Source organism: Bos mutus, chromosome 12, assembly GCF_027580195.1.
Source record: "Bos mutus isolate GX-2022 chromosome 12, NWIPB_WYAK_1.1, whole genome shotgun sequence".
NCBI lineage: Eukaryota > Metazoa > Chordata > Mammalia > Artiodactyla > Bovidae > Bos > Bos mutus.
The window spans coordinates 80,656,594-80,679,755 of NC_091628.1; the positions used below are offsets into that span (position 1 = coordinate 80,656,594).

Sequence of the window (23,162 nt, forward strand, 5' to 3'; positions counted from 1 at the left end):
TTCCTTTCTTGCTACTCCTTCTTAGCCGCTCCCCAGTCTTTAATTAAAGCAAAGTGTATGAGCTACTCACCCACTGGATTTCTTCAGGACCTTCGACCTTCGGGAGCATGAGGCTGGAAGGAAGGACCCGAGACTGCAGGATGGCCTCCAGGTCTTCTTCGGCCAGACCGCTGGACACCGAGTTGATCCTCACACACTTTTCAGTTGGGCCCAGGTCAAAGTCTTCAAGAGTTTTTACTATTCTCAATCTAGCTTCATCCTACAAGTGTAGATAAAATGTATCTCCTTAGCTTATGTGCCATTGAGGGGAAACACAATCAAACCATCATGAAATTCTTATGTGGGTTGAGAGTCTGAGCACCATTACAGTGCCTACTATAGCCACCAAGTAAATGATGTTTGAAATGATGGGCAAGTGATTGATTTCCAGACTTTATTCAAGTTGACTAGAGCAGAAATGAGAGCCACTGTAATGCATGCTGGTAAAACTCTAAATATTTAATAGTGGTCTCATCTTGCTCATTAGGGCTTCCCCAGTGGCTCAGCGGTACAGAAACTGCCTGCAAAACAGAAGACGCAGGAGACGTAGGTTCGATCTCTAGGTCAAGAAGATCCCCTGGAGGCGGGCATGGCAACCTACTCTAGTATTCTTGCTGGGGAAATCCCATGAACAGAGGAGCCTGGCGAGCTATGGTCCATGGGGTCTCGAAGAGTTGGAAGTGACTGAGCATGTACGCAGGCACTTGCTCATTAGCATTACTTTTCCATTGGAAAGATAAAATAATTACTGGGTCACATTTATTGAGCACTTACTAAGCACTAGGCATGGTACTAAGTGCTCTACCTGCATTTTCTTATTTAATAAATACAAGAAACTAGATAACTTATGGACTAATGGTAGTCTTGACTGCCAGCATATTCACATTAGGGAAAAAATAAGGTTTTGTTTTTCTCTATCTATAGGCTTCATGCTTTTTATTCACTTAAAAATTATTTTGCAACTGTGTTGAATCTTGACATTCAATTAAGAAGGCACTCACAGGAAAATGACACTCCCCGCTACAAAAAAGCTCCAACTTCTTCACATGGAAGGCAATAATATCACCAAGAGGAAATCCCTTCATGAAGCGGTAGACAAATACATATTTTTTTCCCTTTGATTTGACAGGCTTTGCTCCACAGTTAAGTAAAGCTGAAAGGTTGAAGATCTGCTTCAGTATTTGAATTGTCCCCAGAAAAACAGTACAAAATTAAACATGTTATTTACTGACTTTTGAGTTGGGGGTGATGAAGGTGGGGTAGGGCCTGGGGAGAGAGGAGTGCGTTGAGGGCATGGGGGCTGAAATCAAGAGGAAGAAAGCACTTGGGGTCATTACTTCCTGCCAATTTCAGTTTCAAAAACAAATTCCTCCCACTTGCCAACAGCCCTCAACAAATTCTCATTGTCAGAATGAACAGTTATCAAAAGTAGTTTCATTTGAGAAGGGTTTTTATGATACTAATAAAACTTTAAAGCTTCTCACTGCTGATGAATGTAGCTTGGGGGGAAAAAAAAGTCTTAACAATATACGGCCATTTGAACAGCCATAGTTATCTAGGAAAATCACAAACCAAAGCGGAGAGAAAAAAACAATTATTTGAGCCAATACTGAGTCAAAGTCCAATCAAGGAGACCAGCCAGGACAGTAGATTTAAACCAGACGGATGTAGGTCTGCGACTGGGTGGATGCAGGGAAGACCTCCAAACGTGGTCTGAGTTAAACAGTGTGAGGAAACGCTTAGGGTTGTCAGCTCGGAAGCAGAGTCCAAGGGAGCAGTTTAAGACAGCTCCGTGGAGTCCTGATTTACTGAGATCTGACTGCTAATAATTAGGCCAGCTTAGACGAGAGCTTGTACTAGCTACCGTGGGGGAGGACGCAGCCACGGTGGCTGGGCTCTACCATGCTGTGGGCTGTTCTGCAGGGACAGAATGTTTCCACTTGCTCTACTGTGCCCTCTTGCTACGATCACTGAATAAGAAAATCCTGATGGGGAAGAGCAGAAGTCAACTCACTAGGATGGTTCCCAGGCTGTCTGTGACTGTTGGGAGAAACGACGGCTGTGTGTATTTAGATCCATGGCCTCAGAGAACCCAAGATGTGCTAATGCTCCATGAAGCCTGGTGCAGCTCTAGAACTCAGGGTGGCTCCAGCTCAGAAACGTTTCAACTTCCAGGTTTTCCAAGGGCAGGTCGGGTGTGGAAAGGGTCTCCTGAGACAGAGTGAATGGAAAATGCAAGGGAACTAACCAGAGTGTTTAGGCTGTAGTGCGTTTCATTTATTTATCGCTTTTTTTTTAACTTTTTATTTTGTATCAGGCTATAGCTGATTAACAAACACTGTTGTGATAGTTTCAGGTGAACTGCAAAGGACTCAGCTGTATATACACGTTTGATCCATTCTCCCCTCAAACTCCCCTCCCATCCAGGCTGCCACATTGAGCAGAGTTCCCTGTGCTGCACAGTAGGTCCCTGTTGGTGATCCATTTCAAACATAGCGCTGTGTACATGTCCATCCCAAACTCCCTAACTATCCCTTCCCCCTTTCCTTCCTTCCGGCAACCATAAATTCATTCTCTAAGTCTGTGAGTTTCTTTCTGTTTTGTAAGTTTATTTGTATCGTTTCTTTTTAGATTTCACATGGACCTAGAGTGTCAAACTGAGTGAAGTGAATCAGACAGAGAGGGAGAAACATCACATGAAGTGCAAATCTGAATCATCACTGCCATCCTCCCAGTTTAATCTGCACGTGTAAGATCCCCTGCAACATCCGCTTCCTAAATCGTTAATGTTGGGGTCAAACAAAATCTGACCTCTAAGCTGTTTAGTCGTTTCACTTGGATTTGAAGGAGACTGTTTGTTCAAAGCTCATGTTCTAAACCTGTCTATGATTTTTATCTAAAGTCAGATTGCCATGGTTTCAGCACATTCTGGTTTACTTAGTAAAATTCGGCCCTTGTGAAATTGGCTGCAAATGAAGTACCCCATTCCAATTTTAGGCATAATCTGATTAGTACTTTTCAAGCTATAATAATGAGCAGTGAATACTCAGCATTTTATTAAACTCTTTTTTCCCCCTCTTTCTGGCTCAGAATTCAAACCAAGCTCTTTCCAGTTCATCATTCTATACCTTTCCAAAAAAAGATGGTCGCTTTGGAGGTATTTTGCCACACAACACCCTTATTAACAGGCTGTTGCTTGTGACAATTTACATAAACCAAGTGTGCATCCCTCTGCTATGTATCCTAAAATATCCAACAACTTCCCTGAATTTACACCAACCAACAAGCATGTGGATTTTTTTTTTCTTTTTGGTATTTTAATGGTGAAATATGTTACTTTGCTAGCAAACACACCCATGCCATCTGTTGGGTGAGAGGAAGGCAGTTTCTAAGAACAATTAGGTTTAGTTCTGGGTGTTCAGCTAGAGAGAGCCACAGTCCACCAGTTGTGAAAAGAAAGAAATTCTGTCCGCGCTATTCTCTCTCCCTTTCTAACACGGACCTTACCTCTTGCTACCGGCTCTCTTACATCTCTTTCATCTCCATCACCTCACTCCCTTTACGCTTTCATCCTCTTTCCCTCTCTTTTTCCTGTTTGTTCCTGACCATCCTTCCAAGTTCCATCTCATTAGGGGGATTAGTAAGACTTGGCCTGGCAGACACCACCTTCTCAGAAGGGCTATATGGATGATCTGCTGAGATTACTGGGAGGTAAGTGGTCCCTGGAGAAAGGAGGAAAAGGAAATGAAGGCAAAAAAAGGCCACTAAGAAATGAAATTTTTGGCAGGCTGAGGGCCTGGGGGCAAGGGTGGAGGGGGTCTTACATTCTGTTAACAAAACAGGTCTTCCAAAATAAGGTTTAGTAGGAGCTGCATTCTAAATGTGTGAACACTACAGGACGGCCTTGGTCAGCATTTCTCAATGTAGGATAAACTCGTCCTTCTAAGACCTGACAACCTGAAAAGAGGGAATAATGAATTTAAGGCCTTGCTCAACAATTACATTAGATTTTTGCAGAGACTTAATTAGCATCGTGTGTTTGGAGTAGGTCTGATTCCAGAGGTAGGGTCTGCAAAGGTCACAGAGCAAGTTGGCACAGGTCAGAATGTTCACAGGCCCCGGGTCTAAAAGGTGATGTTACCAAAGTTCCCACATTTCAATCGATATTTCGTGCCATGGGCTGCTCAGTGCAGTGGACCAGGGGCTAATAAACTTGTCCTTATACATAAGCCGACGGATCATGTGACTCTGTCTGGGCCGGGAACCAAGGCGTGCTATGATTTCAGAGACCGGGTTCTTATCACCTGGGGAAGAGAGACACGCTCTGCTGACGTAAGAAAGCGAATAAATCAACCATCCCCGAGACCTGCAGACTCCAAAATGAAAGGAGAAAATATGCGTGCAGTTGGTTCACTTGGCACCCATTAGAGCTAATAACTAATCATCCTCGCAAGTTTCGAGCTCAGAATGATCAAATCTGCAAAGAAAACAACACCCGTCCACTTTTACACTCCACTGGAAGAGGCGGTCCCTCGCGGCAGGCGGCACAGTCTCGCCATCTGGAGAATGAATCGAGTGTGAAGTACAGTACAGTTTGGGACCAAGCTCCGTGGCGGCAGCTCAGCAGTCAGTTCATTAGTTCCAAACTTGCAGGGATTAGAGCGGCGTCACTTCTTCTGTCGGAAAGGAAGAGACAGACAGGACCCGAGGTGCAAGGAGGATGGTGACAACCAGGAGGAGCCCCTTGGGCTTCTTTATAAAACTACAAAGTATAAACACACCCAAATAAGTGTCTTAAATAATAGCATCATCACAGTTTCATAACATCTGAATTAGCACCTTTCTCTTCTCCTACCCGCCCTCCACCACCCCTTGAACCTTGTCTGTTAACCTATAGTTTGTTTTCAGAGGAAATCGCCAAGACAACCCTGAATGCAACAGGAGCAGAGGAAAAGCCATGTGGTCGAAAGGAGATTTGGGAATTAAGAAATACAGAAGGGTTCCCAGCTCCAGAGAGATGCTTAATCTGTGTGAACTTTTTAAATGAACAATTAATATTCTTATCCTACAAAAGGCAAATCACCACACCACATACCCAGAAACACTAGTGAATTGTCTTTTCTGAATTTGTCCAATTCACCTCACTTCCATTTTGTCTAATTCATCAAATGATGTCATAAGCATGGACTGGAACAAATTTGGGGCAGAAGGCCCTGATTAGCATCTATAGCTATAGATTAGCATCTATATGAAATGATTTTTTGGAAAATTTTGAGATCGATTGGTTTAAAATAAAAGGTTCTGATGCATTGTTCCATTTAAGGATGTTCTTTTCCGTGTAAGTTCTTTTTAAACATTAATATTAGAAAACAGAAGTGCCTGTGACATAAACAAGTCATCATTAGTAAATTATTTTATTTTTCTGATAAATATATCATAATCACAGAGACTGTTGTACTGACTGTATTAGAAAAAAAGACAAATTTTCATTGATTACTGCAACCTGGTAGTGTTTCTTCGGGTAAGGTGATACTGTTTTATTTTCTGGCCCATTGTTTTTCCCACATGGAAAAAAATCTTGGTTTACCCAGGTTTTTTTGTTTTGTTTTGTTTTGAGCTGAACCATGCAGCATGTGGGGTCTTAGTTCCCTGATCAGGGGTTGAACTCATGTCCCCCGTGATGGAAGCACAAAATCTTAACCACTGGACTGCCAGGGAAATCCCAAGGTTTGTCTATTTTCAAAAAAAGAAAATCTACAGCAATACTGAACATACTATAAGTTCCCTGGCACAACAGGGAAGCCTGGTGTGCTGCAGTCCACAGGATCTTGAAGAGTTTAAGTGACTGGAGTGACTGGACTGAACTGGCTTAAAATTTCATTTGTTGATAACACCAAAAGCACAGGTAACAAAAGAAAAAATAAACAAATTGAACTTCATGAAAATTTTTAGATGTTGTACATCAACAGAATAAAATCAATATTAACAGAATAAAGACACTATCAATAGAATAAAAAGGCAACCCATAGAATGGGAAAAGATATTTACAAATTATATATCTGATAAAAGAATAAATATTCAGAACATATATGGAACTCCTAAAACTCAACACCAAAAAACCCAAACAAGTCAATTCAAAAATAGGCAAAGGACTTGAACAGACATTTCTCCTAAGAAGATGTACAAATGGCCAATAAGCACATGAAAAGATACTCCATATCATTAATCATTCAGTTCAGTCACTCAGTCCTGTCTGACTCTTTGTGACTCCATGAATCGTAGCACGCCAGGTCTCCCTGTCCATCGCCAATTCCCGGAGTCCACCCAAACTCATGTGCATCGAGTCGGTGATGCCATCCAGCCATCTCATCCTCTGTCGTCCCCTTCTCCTCCTGCCCCCAATCCCTCCCAGCATCAGGGTCTTTTCCAGTGAGTCAACTCTTCGCATGAGGTGGCCAAAGTATTGGAGTTTCAGCTTTAGCATCAGTCCTTCCAATGAACACCCAGGACTGATCTCCTTTAGAATGGACTGGTTGGATCTCCTTGCAGTCCAAGGGACTCTCAAGAGTCTTCTCCAAAACCACAGTTATTAATCATTTTTTTTTTTGAAAGTCGATCAGTTGTGTCCGACTCTTTGAGACCCCCCCCAGACTATACTGTCCATGGAATTCTCCAAGCCAGAATACTGGAGTAGGTAGCCTTTCCCTTCTCTAGGGGATCTTCCCAACCCAGGGATCGAACCCAGGTCTCCCGCATTGCAGGCAGATTCTTTACCAGCTGAGCCACAAGGGAAGCCCTATTAATCATTAGGGAAATGCAAATTTAAACTACACTGAGATACCACTTCATACCCATTAGGATGGCTACTATCAAAAAACCCCCAGAAAAACACAAGTATTGGGGAGGATGTGGAGAAACTGGAACTCTAGTGCACTGCTGGTAGAAGTATAAAAAGGTACAGCTGCTACAGAAAATAATAAGGCAGTTACTAAAAAAATTAAAAATAGAATTAACATATGATGCAGCAATTTCACTTCTGGGTATACACCCCAAAGTACTGAAAGCAGATCTCCAAGAAATTATTTGTACATCCATTTTTATAGCAGCATTATTCACAGTAGTTAAAATGTGGAAGCAACCCAAGAGTCTACTGACAGAAAAATGTGTGTTAGTCGCTCAGTTGTGTCTGACTCTTTTTGACCCCATGGACTGTAGCCCACCAGGCTCCTCTGTCCATGGGATTCTCCTGGCAAGTATACTGGAGTAGGTTGCCATTTCCTTCTCCAGGGGATCTTCCCAACCCAGGAATTGAACTCAGGTCTCCCTCATTGCAGGCAGATTCTTTACTGTCTAAGCCACCAGGTACTCAGACAGAAGAATGGACAAGCGAAATGTGTTTAATACATACAATGGAATGTTATTCAGTTTTATACAGGAAGGAAATTCTGACACATGCTATAAGATGGATAAACCCTGAAGACACTGAGTTGTAAAATAAGCCAGTTACAAAAGGACAACAATGTGAATGTACTTAATAATCACTTAATGGTACACTTAAAAATGGCTATGATGGGGCTTTCCAACGGTTAGGAACCTGCCTGTCAGTGCAGGGGACACGGGTTCAATCCCTGGTCCGGGAAGATCCCAGGTGCCACGAGGCAATGAAACCTGTGAGCCCCAGAGCCTGGGCTCCAAAACAGAAGCCACCACAATGAGAATCCCGTTCACCGCAACTAGCAAGTAGGCCTCCCTCACTGCAACTCGAGAAAGCCCTCATCCAGCAACAAAGACTCAGAAGAGCCAATAAATAATAAATATTTTTTAAAAAGAAACACATGGTTTAAAAAATGAGTATGATGCTGAATTTTAAGCGATGTGTGCTTTATCACAATAAAAAAATGAGGAAAATGTTCATTTACTGATTTCACCCCACAAGTTACTACATTCTAGGCACTCTGCTCTGAAACTGTAGCTGTCGGTACAGCAAAGTTTCTGATGTGTTTTTTATGAGAGATTCTTTAAAACAGGTTCCAAAATGGAAGCCAAATCAGCTTCCATTCAAAGGACCGAAAAGGCTCAGGATGTGTATGAGGGCGTACTTTGGCATACAAGTAGCTCTTTAGGTCTCTGTTTTTAATTCTTCTGGGTATATACCTAGGAGTTGAATTGCTGGACCATTTAGTAATTTTACATTTAACTTTTTGAAGAACTGCCAAACTGTTTTCCATAGTGGCTGTACATTTTACATTCTCATCAGCAATGTAGCAGCGTTCCAAATTTTTCCACACCCTTGCCAACACTTATTTTTCATTTTGTATGTTTTTGATAATAGCCATTCCTGTGGGTGTAATAAGGTATCTCACTGTGGTTTTGATTTGCATTTCTCGAAAGATTAATGATACTGAGCATCTTTTAATGTGTTTACTGGCCATCAGTACACGGATCTCCCTTGACTTATGATGGAGTCACGTCCCGATAAACCCATTGCAAGCTGAAAATATTATCAGTTGAAAATGCATTCAATACACCTAACCTACCGAACATCAAAGGTCAGCCTAGCCTGTCTTAAACGTGCTCTGAACACTTAAATTAGCCTACAATGGGGCAAAACCATCTAAACATGAATATCTCATGTAATTTATTGACTACAGTCCTTAAAAGTGAAAAACTGAATGGCTGTCTGGGTAGAGAAGGGTTGCAAGTGTATCGATGGTCGACCTCAAGACCACTTTGCTGACTGGGAGCTGTGCTTCACTGTCACTGCCCAGGATCACGAGAGAAGATCAGATCATGTAACACTTGACCAGGGGAAGATCAAAATTCAATATTCAGACTATGGTTTTCATTGAATGTGTATTGCTTTCCCACCAGGTGGACCACTGTAAGTCAAGTACCATCTATACCTTCTTTGTAGAAAAATCTAGTCTTAAATTTTTAAAAATGGGTTGTCTTTTGATTGTCAGATTATAAATGTTTATATATCCTAGATAGTAAATCCATATCAGATATCTATGATTCACAAATATTTCCTCCCCTTCTGTAGGCTGTCATTTCACTTTCCTGACGGTGTCTTATAATGCACAAAAGTTAATTTTGCTGAAGTCCAATTCATCTGTTTTTTTCTTTGGTAGCTTGTGCGTCTGTGATCATTTTGTGATCATTACCTAAGCCAAGGTTACCGAGATTTACACCTATGTCTTCTTCTAATAGTCTTACAGTTTTTACTTTAACATTTAGTTTTGATATACTTTCAGTCTACACATTTGTATTCAGTGTGAGGTAGGGAGGCTTGTGATAGTTTTATTTTGTGGTTTCAGTCCTCATCGTTCAATAAAATACAATGAAAATTCCTTGGAAAGAAAAAACTCAGGTGGAAAGAAGGCGCTTACTCCCCTGGGACTCTTCGCTCAGCTCTGCCCTCGCCCCTGACTGGAGAGGGGCTGGTGTTTCGCCTTCCCGTTCCCAAGGCCCTGTCCATTCCACATCACCATTCTGCTAGCTCTTCCTCTTTCACTTTGCCCTTTCCCCACCTGATAGCTCAGTTGGGAAAGAATCCGCCTGCAATGTGGGAGACCCCAGTTCAAATCCTGGGTCAGGAAGAGGGAGACCTGGGTTCAATCCCTGGGTTGGGAAGACACCCTGGAAAAGGGAAAGGCTACCCACTTGAGTATTCTGGCCTGGAGAATTCCATGGGCCGTATAGTCCATGGGGTTGCAGAGTCAGACACGACTGAGTGACTCTCACTTTCACTTCACTTACACTTTTCCCCATCTGCTCCGAGTGGATTTTCCTCAACTCTACATGACAGGCCTCGTGTGTGCATGTGTGTTTCTGAGGACCTTGCCAGACTGCCCCATGAGCCTCTGAGGGACCTCAAACCCACACCCATAGGGAAATGTCAAGCTAGTCCTGAGAAGGTGTCCTGCATGGGCAGAGCTGTGTTTTTAACGTTTCTTGTTAACTTTGAGATTTAATAGTGAGGCTTTGAGGTACACTTTACACACAACACTCTGAAAAAACAAAGTATTTGCTTACTAAAGGCTGGCATAGCCTTTCTCAATGTCAAGAACAGCGACCACACTCATGTGACTGGAGCTCTGGAATCTACAAGTTCACAGCTCTCTCCACTCATTATTTGCTTTGTTCTCACTCACTGCTTGTTCTTAGCCTCAGAAGGGCTGTGGTATTTCTGTGTTCCAGCTGTGCAGCAGGGCACAGGGAGCCATGAGATTTGTTCCAAGTGGACTATTGGAGGGAGGAGGGAGGAACGGGGGCTGTGACTGCTCTCTCCTGGGGGTGAGGGGGTGCTGGGCAGCGGCCACGTCTCCACGATGGGAAGGATCCGGAGGGCAACTGTACAATGTCTCACACGTGAGGTGTTTTATGTACTGAAGACCAAGCTTCTAGATACTTGAAAACATTCCAGTTCAGTTCAGTCGCTCAGTCCTGTCCAACTCTTTGAGACCCCATGAACTGCAGCACACCAGGCCTCCCTGTTCATCACCAACTCCCGGAGCATGCTCAAACTCATCTCCATGGAGTCAGTGATGCCATGAAAACATTTAGATAACTGATAGGGTTTGTCCTTTTTAAAAAATGACTGCTTGTGATTCTGAAAAGAACATTTCCTGAATATGATTCTCACATTTCGACCCAATGTCCATGATCTGGAGCAATTAAAATTTCTTAACAAGTAGGATAGGAATCAGTCAAATGTTATCCACCATGCTGTGGACAAGCGTGGAGGAAGGCAAAAGACACATGTCACTTTATACACGCATGCTAAGTTGCTTCAGTCATGTCTGTTTTGTGACCCTGTGGACTGTAGCCCGCCAGGCTCTTTTGTCCATGGGACTCTACAGGCAAGAGTACTGGAGTAGGTTGCCATGCCCTCCTCCAGGGGATCTTCCTGACCCAGGGATCGAATCTGCGTCTCTTTCGTCTAACCTTCTTTGGCAGGCGGCTTTTTTACCACTAATACCACCTGGGAAGCAAGTCACTTTATACTGACATGTAAATCAATGCAGGAAGGTATCACCCAGTTGCAGGGTCACAAGGCCCATAGGATGAGAAGTGAAATAACAGTTCGAGTCAGTGGCACAGACATTAGGATGTGGGACTCAGAGGCAGGAGGGGGACACTGCGGGCTGAGAGCAGAGGCGGGGCAGTTAAGGGTTTCTGCAGGTGCAGAGGAGAAGGGATGACCCAGCAGAGAGCTGGCAAAGGGCAAAGGGCAGAGGCAGGAAGAGTGAGTGCATAAAAGGGCGGATGATCAGTACCTGTGACCTTAGGAGGGGAGGGTCCGTGCCAGGAGACGGACAAAAAGCCAGGAGATTCCCAAGCCAGCAGAGGAGAGCCCAGGATTCAGGAGGCCCTGTTCCACCGGGGGAGGAAAGGGTGATGGGGTGGGTGGGACAAGGGTCACAATTCAGGGGTGACTTCCCTGGTGGTCCAGTGGTGAGGACTCCAAGCTTTCCGCTGCAGGGGGCACAGGTTCCATCCCCGATCTGAGAACTAACATCCCCACGTGCCGTGTGGTGGAGCCAAAGTAATAATTATAATAATAATCATGGCAGTTCAGTTCTGCTTCCACAGCAGAAGCTGTCCGGTGCTCAAGCATGGACTGCGAGAAGGTCCACCCTGCAGCCCCTGAGCACTAAGACAAGGATCCTGCTTGAGGCCGCCCTGCGCATGCTCGGTTTAGGGGGTGGGGGCACGCGCTTCCAGGGAGAGAGGGTCTCGGGTCCCAGAGCCACTGTTTTTGCCTTCGGAATGGGCGTTTGTACGCATTCTAGGATCTGAGTGAGGGGTGTCACAGTACCTTGAGAGCCCTTGAAAGCGAAATGGAAAGTACACGTGGGGCGGGAGGGCCAGCCCGCCGCCCTCCCCGCCCCCTCTAATTGGTCTCTCCCCACCTGGCCTCTGTCGGAGAAGGTGGCCTCCTGCCCACCTTGTGCAAAGCACAGCCCCAAGCAAAGCTGCCCTCTCCCTCTCAAGGGGCTCTGTTTGTGTTGGGTTGGAAGAGGTAATTAACTGTTTTGGTTTAAAAGCCCTCCTGCTGGGCTGCAGTCTGCGTGGGAGAATAAAAGTAAACAAGTGAAAGGAGAGCGTGTCATCAAAGGACTCTGCCCTTACCTGGCTTCCTTATAAGGATGAATTCGGTGCTGCCTGCCACAGGTGTCACGGATTCCCCACACAGGCCAGGGCCACGGGTCTTACATTCTTTTTTTTTTTTAACAATAAATTGAGAGCGATCGGTTCATAGTTTAATGAGGCAGCCTTGCCGTGGTTCCACATACGCACCAGGTAACAGCCATGTCACCTGAATCCTGGCCTGAGCAGTTTTACTGTGATGCCAACATATTCTGGCCGATGACTTCCTTTACCTCTCAAGCCAACAGTGAGATCCATGGTTAGAAAGGGATCCAAACGGTCTTAATGTAAATATCAAGAAACAGTTTTCTTACGGTCCTGATGAACCTATCTGTAGGGCAGGAGTAGAGACGCAGAGGAAGAGAACAAATTTGTGGACATGGTGCGGAAGGAGAGGGTGGGACAAACTGAGAGAGTAGCGCTGACATATATACCCTACCATGTGTAAAGTAGATGGCCAGTGGGAAGCTGCTGTGTTGCACAGAGTTCAGCTCCACGCTCTGTGATGATCTAGAGGTGTGTGAGGGAGGGGAGGGAGGCAGGCTTGTGAGAGAGGGGGTGTATGTAATACAGAAGTTGATTCACTCTGCTGTGCTGCAGAAACTAACACAGCATCGTAAAGTGACTATGCTAGTTTAGTCGCTCAGTCATGTCCTTCTCTTGAGACCACGTGGGCTGTAGCCCGCCAGACTCCTCTGTCCATGGGATTCTCCAGGCAAGAATACTGGAGTGGGTTACTGTTTCCTTCTCCAGGGGATCTTCCTGACCCAGGGATCAAACCCAGATCTCCTGCATTGCGGGCAGAGTCGTTACAACTGAGCTAGAAGGGAAGCATACTCCAATTTAAAAAAGGATAGAGAGTCCAGAAAAACACGCACCACACCCAAACAAATAGTCAACTGAACTTTGACAAAGGAGAAAAGATAACTCAGTGAAGAATGCTTAATCTTTTTTAAAAAACAAAGAACAGTTTTTTCTTATAAGCCAATGCTTCTTCATTTATGGGGCTTCCCTGATGGCTCAGTCGGTGAAAAATCTGCCTGCAATGCAGGAGACCAGGGTTCGATCCTTAGGTCGGGAGGATACTCTGGAGAAGGAAACGGCAACCACTCTAGTATTCTTGCCTAGGAAATCCCAAGGACAGAGGAGCCTGGTGGGCTATAGTCCATGGGGTCGCAAGAGTCGGACATGACTTAGTGACTCAACTTCAACTTCTTCAACTTTCTTTAATTAATTATATGGAAGAAAACATTCATTTCCCTGCCCATCACCAAATTTTGGAGGCAGGTGGGGCTTTTTCTCTGTGAGGCTGCACTAAGGCAGGTTAGGATGGAGCTTGGCTGCAAAACTGCCTGAGTCAGTGCCAAGTCCTTCAATATCACTTTGCTAAGGTGCTGACACGAAGGATCTTGTCTCCATAAGTAGGAAGTTATAAAAGCTTACAGACAGAAGTATAAATGTCTAATGATAAGGTACAAACAACTGTGCAATTAAACAGACTAAGCTAATGGGAATTTGAGCTGGCTATGGGTTCAAGGTCTTGACTCCTATTCTGGGCAGAAAGCTCTACCCCCGTGGCAGAAGAGTATCCCAAACAGGATTCTTTCCATTCCTTAGTGTTAATTAATCCTCCTGGCAACTATGAATGAAGAAATCAAGTAACTGAATAAGCTCTGGGATGGCAGAAACAGAATGTAAAGAAGTATTTCATGCAGTACGTTAAACTCACTATTCTCACAAACCGCTTTTAAGGTAGTGAGGCTTCACGGCTAAAAGGAATTTTAAAACTCCCCACACAATATTACCCATTGGTTCTACCTTTGTTTCTTTTGATTTCTGTTGCTCAAATGTATACTCGCAACCTCATTTTTTAGTAGCCGATCATTTATTTTTCATGGCTTGTTATTGTTGCTTGTCTCGCTTCCTAGTTATTTCCCAAAGAAAGTGGTAATTCAGAAAGAGTTTTTTTCTTTTGGGTAGCAGATGTAAAAGTATTATATTTTAAAGGGTAGAACTTTTCCATCTTATTCCTTATACATTTTATTTTATTCTAAAATCAATGAGGAAGGGAATTCTCTGGCAGTCCAGTGGTTAGGACTCTGCATTTTCACTGATGGGGCCTGAGTTCAATCCCTGGTTCGGGAACTAAGATTCCAAAAGTTGTGAGGCACAGCCAAAAAAAGAGAAATCAGCAAGGAAAGAAAAAGAAAAGAAAAATACAGTGTGCAAACTGAAAGAATGGAGGGTGATGATAGCCATCAGAAGATTCTATTGTTATTTCTATAATTTTGTTTTTATTATTTTGCCACACTGTGGGGCATGCGGGATCTTAGTTTGCCCACCAGGGATTGAAGGCGTACCTCCTCCAGTGGAAGTGCAGATTCTTAACCACTGGACCACCAGGGAAGTTCCAGAATATTCTATTTTTCAAAAGGCAGATTCTGCCCTATGAAAACTAAGCTTTGGTTACAGTGAAGAACCCTTCTTCAAGGACCAGGCTGCATGGAGGTTTCTCTCTGCTGACTTTACTCCACAAAATGGAAACCATGGAGAGAGTGGCAAAGCCCAGCGTCATCTTCCCTAGCTCACGGACACTAGATCTTCTATAATTAAACGTTTTCCTCGAGAAAATGCTAATAAAACAATGCAATGGCTGGCATTGCCACACTTGGTTTTCATTGCGTTTTACACCTTTTCCTCTTGCCAGCTCTTCACGTTGACTTTCATTCCTTCACTGGTGCCAGGCAGGCTCACTGTGGAACCACTTGGGTTTTCTTCCCTCTTTCTGCACCCGGTGAATTTTCATAAAGCATTTAACGTGAGAACAAGCAGGTTAATCTGCCGTGCCGGTGAGCCAGGCTCTCGGAAGGCCCCCTGCAACACTGCCATGTCTTGGCGTCAGAGTCAGAGGCCTGGGTCCCAGTGGTGGGGACGCTTGCCAGAGCCTTCTCTGTGCAGACACCAGGTGTGATTTAGCATAACAGATTGTGCGGACGCTCAGAGGCTCCTGTAACCCGTGCGTCAGAACCAAATCGCAGCTTTCATGCAAGATGAAGACGAAGAGTCTCGTGGGCTAGACATTCTGCCAGGAAAGGCTTCTGGACATAGAGGAAATGGAGAACCACCCCCGCTCCCCGCCCCCGCCCTTGCAACAAATGCCTGGTTTCAGGAACACTGACGTACTCCTTCATTGTGTCAGTTCAAATCCCCTGTCAAATCTCAATGCTATTTTCCTCTACTGACAGATAGGCAATGAGAATCAAAGATTGTTTTTCATATATAAAGAGAATACGCAAAAAACAGAATTATAATGAAATTTAAAAGCTCACTGAATGCAGGAGATTTCTACAGTGGTCCAGTGGTTGAGATTCTGTGCTCTTAACGCAGGGGCTTGGGTTCAATCCTTGGTTGGGAAGCTAGATCCCACACGCCGCAACTCAAAGAACCTGCGTGCTACAACTAAAGATTCGACATGCTGCAATGAAGACTGAAGATCCTGAATGCCACAGCTAAGGCCTGGCACAGCCAAATAAAGAAAATAATAAATAATTTATATTCTAAAAAAAGCTCACTGAATCCAGCCTTTGCTCTACATCAGCTGACATTGACTCCAAATGCTGATGCTCTAGGTGTCAGCTCTCATGGCAATAATTAAGGAGATTGAGGAGGACTCCCAGGGAAGAGAACTTCCCTGGTGGCTCATACGGTAAAGAGTTTGCCTGCAGTGCAGGAGACCTGGGTTTGATCCATGGGTCGGGAAGATCCCCTGGAGAAGGAAATGGCAACCCACTCCAGTATCCTTGCCTGGAAAATTCCAAGAACGGAGGAGCCTGGCAGGCTACAGTCCACGGAGTCGCAAAAAGTTGGACACAACTGAGCAACTTCACTTCACTTCACTTCACTTCCCAGGGAAGAAGCCAAGCCTGGTGGCCAGCACAGTGTAGATCCCAAGGATGAGAATAACAAGCTCCCTGAGGACGACAAGCACAGGGAACCTCGAGAAAAGGACAGGCTCCAAGTAGAGGCACAGGCTGCCCCCATAGGGAGAGTGGCTGCAGTCACCCAGAAGACAATCTTAGGACAAACTTAGCAAACACGACTGCTGGAACTACCTGCCTTTTTGTCAAGATCACTGCCACAGGGCAACTTACTGCTCAGCGACGTGCAGTGAGTTACTAGAGAGAACCAGTGTGCTCCAATGCTGAGCAATATGGCTTTGGAATGGTGTCTGTGTGCTCAGACATCCAAAGTCCCTTGAAAACAATGATGTACGGGCATACACGGTTCAAAGGACTTGTCTCTCATTTGCCATCACAGCACTCCTGACGTGTAGGCAGCGCAGGTATTATTACCCACGACTGTCTGAAGAATGTGGGATTTATCCAGAGATTCCACACTAGTCAGCAGTCAAGATGAGGATGAACTCAGATGCCATGCTTCCAATCTTGTGCTCTGTGTATAGAACTCCTCTTTGCATATTTTATAGACTCTGATTTACCCAACAGCCTATAATCAACTATTTGTGTTCTGTTTAAACTCAGTTGATTCTGTAGTTGGCTACCAGGAGTCCTGGCCAATACAGGGATCATATACACATGCAAGATCCCATGTCTTGTTCACACGACAGGTAGGGAATACCTTCTGTACAGGACAATCTACATAATCATGTGTAATGACTACAGAGTCTTCTGTTGCATGGGTATGCCATAATTTATCGAATCAATCCCCTTATGATTAAGATTTAAATTTCCCCCAATTTTTTGCTATTAATTCACTCATTTTATTCAACAGATATTTACTGAGCACTCTTCATGTGCCAGATACTATTTTAGGTAATGAAGACAACAGCTCCCTGTCTACATAGAACTTACATTCCGGTTAGAAAACAACTAATAACCAAGTAAACTAATGAACAAATGCAGGCTATGAAAAGATCTAATAAGAGAGCAGAATTTAGCAATGGGACAGCTGTATATGAATATCAGAGAACATTCATCTTAGAGCACTTGTCTGAATAGTCCCTTAGGATAAATCCTAGAAGTGCAAATGTAAGGTCAAAACACAGGCTCATTTAGATACCAAAAGAGGGCCATGAAATTCTGTCACAGTCCTCGTCTAAACTGGCTTTGAATCCAGCAAGTCTAGGTTCCAGTCCCAACTTGGCCAGTGACCGGCTCTCTAAGAGACTGAAGAGGCTCCTATCTACTGCACATCTCTGCACTTCAGTGTCCTCATCTGAGAAATGGGGGCAATAGAAGTGCCTGACTCAGGAATTGGTAAGGATTGAAAATGATGTGACATAAGGGGTTAATAATGTTAGATGAAAAAAAAAATACTCATTTAAACATGTACACTAAAATTGCTTTTTTAAAAAGGGGTGGGGCTTCCCTGGTGGTCCAGTGGTTAAGAGTCTGACTGCCAGTGCAGGGGATACAGGTTCGATCCCTGGTCCGGAAAGACCCACGTGCTTTGGAGCAACTAAGCTCATGTGCCGCGAGGACTGAAGTCCACACTCCAGAGCCTGTGCTCCTCAACAAGAGAAACCAGCAAACGGAGAGGCGCAGGCACTGCAAAAATACATAAATGAGGGGCGTACAAATTTAAACTCCCGTTTCTTGGTGCCCAGCCACTTCGGGTTGGTTCTGAGCTCAAACTAGCTTGACCTGTCTGTTTTCCAGAACCCAGCATCCACACACCAGACCTGCACCCAGGTGAGGACTGGAATGGGACCTCATTCCAGTGGCTCTCATGTCCCTAGTGCTCAAACCAAAGGGAAACGCAGGGGGCTGGTCTCCTGGTGCTGAGGAGAGTCCCCAAAGAAGCCAACATACTCACGGATGGCGGGGCAGCCTGCCTCCCGAATCTTAGACCTTTCATTTTGTAAGAAATCAGATCTTACGTACCAAGTCTACTTTCCTATGGGCGCCATGGCCTTCTGTTGGCTGGATCCCTCAGCAGGGCGGGTAGGTCTAGCGTGCTCATCGGTACTTGATAAAAACCACAAATAGCAACCTGCTGAATGTTTTCATTTCAATGTAGAAACTCCAAACTGGAATCTTGACCTGGTGCCTTGGCAGCACTGGAAGGCCACAGGTTGCAGATGGCAGATGACTCACTGCCCTCTGAAAAGGTCGATGCTGTTGGTCCAAAATGTGACCACGTCCCACTTCTTCCTTTGTCCATCTGTTGTGGTCTAGGAGTGACAATTTTAAAGTTTCAAATTTGGACTGTATATAAGCTGATTTCTCAAGCCACATCCAATATGGTTTGGCAACCAGTACTACTCTGGTGTGGTTTGACCAACAAGGTAGTAAAGAACATGAAGGTGTCTGTCTTCTTCCCAACTGTATGCACAGGTCACCTCCATTCAAAGACTAGAGAAGTCTGTCTGACAACAAACTTCCTCTCCAGGGTATTTCTCAGCTTCGATATAAGTCTGAACCCACCAGTTCACATTCATCTCCACAGTTACCCCTGTCAGTCTTTGCCGTCATCTACTGAAATGACTTATCTATAATGTTGGGTTTTTCTACAGCATGTTGCATCTATTTAATGTGTTTATTTAATTGAATAAAAAAAGAAGCAGAAGTAAGGTAACGGTGGGGTCTAAGGTGGGTTCTATCAAGAGATCCTCTTGAGGTATAGAAGGAGAAACCAGTGGTACAAACTGGGGGTCAGCACCATGGTAACAGAGAATGTCAGGAAGATCCAAGACCAGTATAAGGTAAGTGCTTTCACACTCTTCCTACTGGAAAAATCAGCCATCAAAGCTAAGTTGCAAAATTGGATTATAAAAAACAAATAAGCATACAATGTGTTGCTATTTAAAAATAATTGTTTGGAAATAAATAAATCCAATATTGTCACAGGGCTTCCCTGGTGGCTCAGTGGTAAAGAATCCGCCTGCAATGCAGGAGGCATAGGAGACACAGGTTGGATCCCTGGGTTGGGAAGATCCCCTGAAGGGGAATATGGTAACCCACTCCAGTATTCTTGCCTGGAGAATCTCCATGGACAGAGAAGCCTGGTGGGCTACAATCCACAGGGTCACAAAGAATCGGACACGACTGAAGTGACTTAGCATGCACGCAATATTGTCACAAACACTGTGAGCTGTTCACCCATAATCGTGAGCTAGCAAATTGAGTATAATAACAATAACAATATAATTATAATACATAATATAATCAGTCCAGTTCAGTCACTCAGTCCTGTCTGACTCTTTGTGACCCCATGAATCGCAGCACGCCAGGCTTCCCTGTCCATCACCAACTCCCGGAGTTTACCCAAACCCATGTCCATTGAGTCAGTGATGCCATCCAACCATCTCATCCTCTGTTGTCCCCTTCTCCTCCTGCCCTTAATCTTTCCCAGCATCAGGGTCTTTTCAAATGAGTCAGCCCTTCACATTAGGTGGCCAAAGTATTGGAGTTTCAGCTTCAACATCAGTCCTTCCAATGAACACCCAGGACTGATCTCCTTTAGGGTGGACTGGTTGGATCTCCTTGCAGTCCAAGGGACTCTCAAGAGTCTTTTCCAACACCACAGTTTAAAAGCATCAATTCTTCAGTGCTCAGCTTTCTTTATAGTCCAACTCTCACATCCATACATGACTAATATAATAATAACAATATAATATCATATTCTAAATTTGAAATGAAAACTATATTGGAAAACAGTTATTATAAGATGTACTGAGACAGAGCTCTGAGAATATGTCAATAAATTTGGGCCAAATGACCAGAGAGTCAACTGTTTGATAAATGTATAATAAAACAGCAGAATTTTATTGATACTATTACTCCATGAAGCTGAAATACCCTAAAACAGAAAAACTAACAAAGAGCGTCAGTCTGGTACAGAAATGAAGATACCAAAACAAGCCAGGGATGGAGGTCTGCAACCCATTTCTCTGATACTGGGGTGTTTCTTTCTTACAAAAAAACCACAAAAAACCTTAAGAAAATGATTCATTCAGAAGGTGGGATTTCTACACAGCCATTACATGAACAAAAAATGTTGATCTCAAAAGAGATCCAATATTCCAATTCAATAATACTATTAATATTAATGCTGTTTTAAGTCGGCATTTTTGATTTTTATTATAGTAAGACTGATCACAATGTTACTAGAAAAAGAGATATCATAGCTCCTAATTAATGAAATACATCCTTTGACATATACTCTTCTGAAGTGTGTTAGTCCCTAAGGCCGCCATAAGCAATTATCACAAAGTTGGCTGCTTACAACAACAGAGACTTCTTTTCTCACAGCTCTGAAGACCAGACATTTGAAATCAAGGTGTCAACCGGGCCATGCCCCTCCCTGGAGAATCCTTACCTGCCTGTTCCAGTTCCCTCGGGCTGTTGGCATTCCCCATGGCTGAGTCAGTCTGATCTCTGACTCTCAGCCCATGTGGACTTCTCCTCTGTGTCTCTGTGTCGCTGGAACTTAGTTCCCATCTGGGTGATCTAGGATGGTCTCATTTTGACACCGTAACTGTATCTCGGAGAACCCTTTTCCATATAAGGTTGCCTTTATAGGTTCTGGGGATTAGGATGTGGACACATCTTTCGAGAAGCCACCAGTCAATCCAAGCACATTCCATGAACAGTGGAATGAAAGGTTCTTCAAAAGAGCTACTACCAAATCGTGTGTTAATGAAGAAGTCTCCCTTTCCCATTCTCTTAAATTCTACATTAAAGGTCCCAGTGCTGTCTGGAGCCATATTCAGGCTTCCCTGTGTCCTGTGCATCACTGCCTGTTCTTGTCCTTTATGGTTCTCGCTTCCACTGAAAGCACACGGTGAAGGAGAAGAGGATGAGAGTGTAGCAGTTCTGAATCACTGCTTTTAGGATATGTGCTTGGGTTAATGCTTTCCTCCAAGAAAGCTACTTTTAAACTTAGGTCTAGTAGGTATCATCCAAAGAACACATTTTTAGATGATTGGCTAAGGTCTGGAATCATAAAAAATACAATTTTAGGGATGAAGGGAGTTCAGTAATTATCCAGTCATTTCAGAAACAAGGAGACAAAAGTGAGATCAGTAAATCACTGGTAGTCATCAATGCGAGGAGGGGCAGAGCTGAGACTATAACTCAAGTCCTCTGATCCCCACTTAAGCGTCTTTTCACTTAATTCAGAGTGTGATGCAGAGCTCTCTCCTCTGTGGACCACTCAAGTTGGTAGCCTCATGGGTACCACCCAATGAAACAATCAACCTTCTGTGGACTGAACGTTTGTTCCTCTAAAACTACTATGGTGAAGCCCTAACCCCCAAATATGATGGCATTCGGAAGAGAGGGGTAGTTAGGTCATTAGGGTAGAGCCCTCGAATAGGATTAGTGCCCTCATAAAAAGAGACACAGGGCTTCCCTGGTGGCTCAGAGGTGAAGAATCTGCCTGCAATGCCAGAGATCCTGGTTCGATCCCTGGGTTGGGAGGATCCCCTGGAGAAGGGAATGGCAACCCACTCCAGTATTCTTGCCCGGAGAATTCCACAGATAGAGGAGCCTAATGGGTCCATGGAGTCACAAAGAATTGGACACAGCTGAGCAACGAACACTTCCACTTTCAAGAAGAGACATGAGAGAAGATTTTTCTCCCATGTGTGGGCATAGCAAGATGATAGCCATCTATGAACCAGGATGAAAGCTCTTACCAGGAAGCAAACCATCCCGCAACCCTCGATCTTGGACTTCCAGCTTCCGGACAGTGACAAATAAATGTCTGTTGTTTAAGCAACTCAGTCTACAATGTTCATGATATCAGCTTGAACTGATTAAGTCACAACCCAGTGAATATATTCCAAAATATTAACTGAATGTGTGCTACGGGCAGAGCTTGCACCCTCAGGTGAGTGAATGACTGATGGTGCCTGAAAGGCTGCCAAGGCTTTGATGCAGCTTTCACATGAGGGTGTTGGGATGACTCTTCACTCCACCCTTGGAAAAAAGTGAAGTGCCTAAGTTTATGTCCCCTCTTAGAACTGCTTCTTAACTTGTCAGGTATCATTGTTTGAGTCAAAAGCATTTCTTGGCCTAGAAAATAAGTCTCCTCATTCCTCTCTAGTGCTGAACTCTAAGACGAAGCAGGATCCTAAGATCAACAGCCTAAGCTTTTTTTTTTTTAATTAAAATACACCATTGTCCGTAAAATAAAGTATCATCTCTGGGGAACAGTAAAGCCATCAACTAGCTACTCATAAATGAGAGAGTCATTTTCTGGTGGACACAGTGAGCAAAAAAGACCCAGATGGTGGATCCTTTTGGCAGAGACTTATCTGCTTCGGCTGTCTAATACATTTCTTCACTGTGTTAATTCTTGCATCAGAACCATCATGGCAGTGTGCTTATTTCCAAGGAAGACGAAAATGGAGAGATTTTTGTCTGTAGGATTCTTGCCTTCCTCCTTCAACATGGGGGTGCCCTGTTCACTGCAGCAGGGGGCAACTGAAATGACCTGGATCGTTTGGTGAAAAATCTCAAAGCTCTGGCCCATGCAAGACTCAACATAATCTCTTCCCCATGAAACAGGAAAGGGGATTAGACTTTTTGGGGGTGGGGTGGAAGGGTGGGGGGGTAATATTTTACCTGGGCTGGACCCGAAGCCTGAGGAAGATTCAGAATTTATTTTAAAATGAATTTGGCTGCCTGGGTAGAGCATGTTGCATTGCTGCTGGCTGGAGAGTGAGTCCCGCGGGCTTGCGGCCCTGCCTCCTTTCATGAGGAATCCCTGCCAATCCAGGATCTGTGAACTGCTTCTGCCAGCCAATCTCTAATTCAGCATATGCACAAAGCCAATTTTTGGACACCATGATGGTGCCTGGCACCTCTGCGGCCCACCATGTTTGCAGAGCTCACAGTGAAATAAGTAGCTAGCAAAAGAGAGAAAAAAAAAACATGCCATGCAAAGGCTTTTGAAATTCACAGATAAATCGCCTATGTATTATACATGTATGTGTGTCTCTC

At 44.1% G+C, this 23,162-nt stretch overlaps 1 protein-coding gene across 3 annotated transcripts in view; it reads right to left on the bottom strand.

Annotated features, from left to right (window-relative positions):
- CLYBL (citramalyl-CoA lyase) overlaps nucleotides 1-23,162 on the bottom strand; it is a 234,279-nt gene that overhangs the window by 32,089 nt on the left and 179,028 nt on the right. For 2 of the 3 annotated variants that reach the window (XM_070380782.1, XM_070380783.1), the window contains exon 3: nucleotides 71-259. In XM_070380782.1, the coding sequence (XP_070236883.1) occupies nucleotides 71-259 (189 nt within the window). Of the gene's footprint in view, nucleotides 1-70; nucleotides 260-1,040; nucleotides 1,193-2,053; nucleotides 2,251-23,162 lie in introns of all 3 variants that reach the window. The other variant, XM_070380784.1, reaches the window with a different exon arrangement.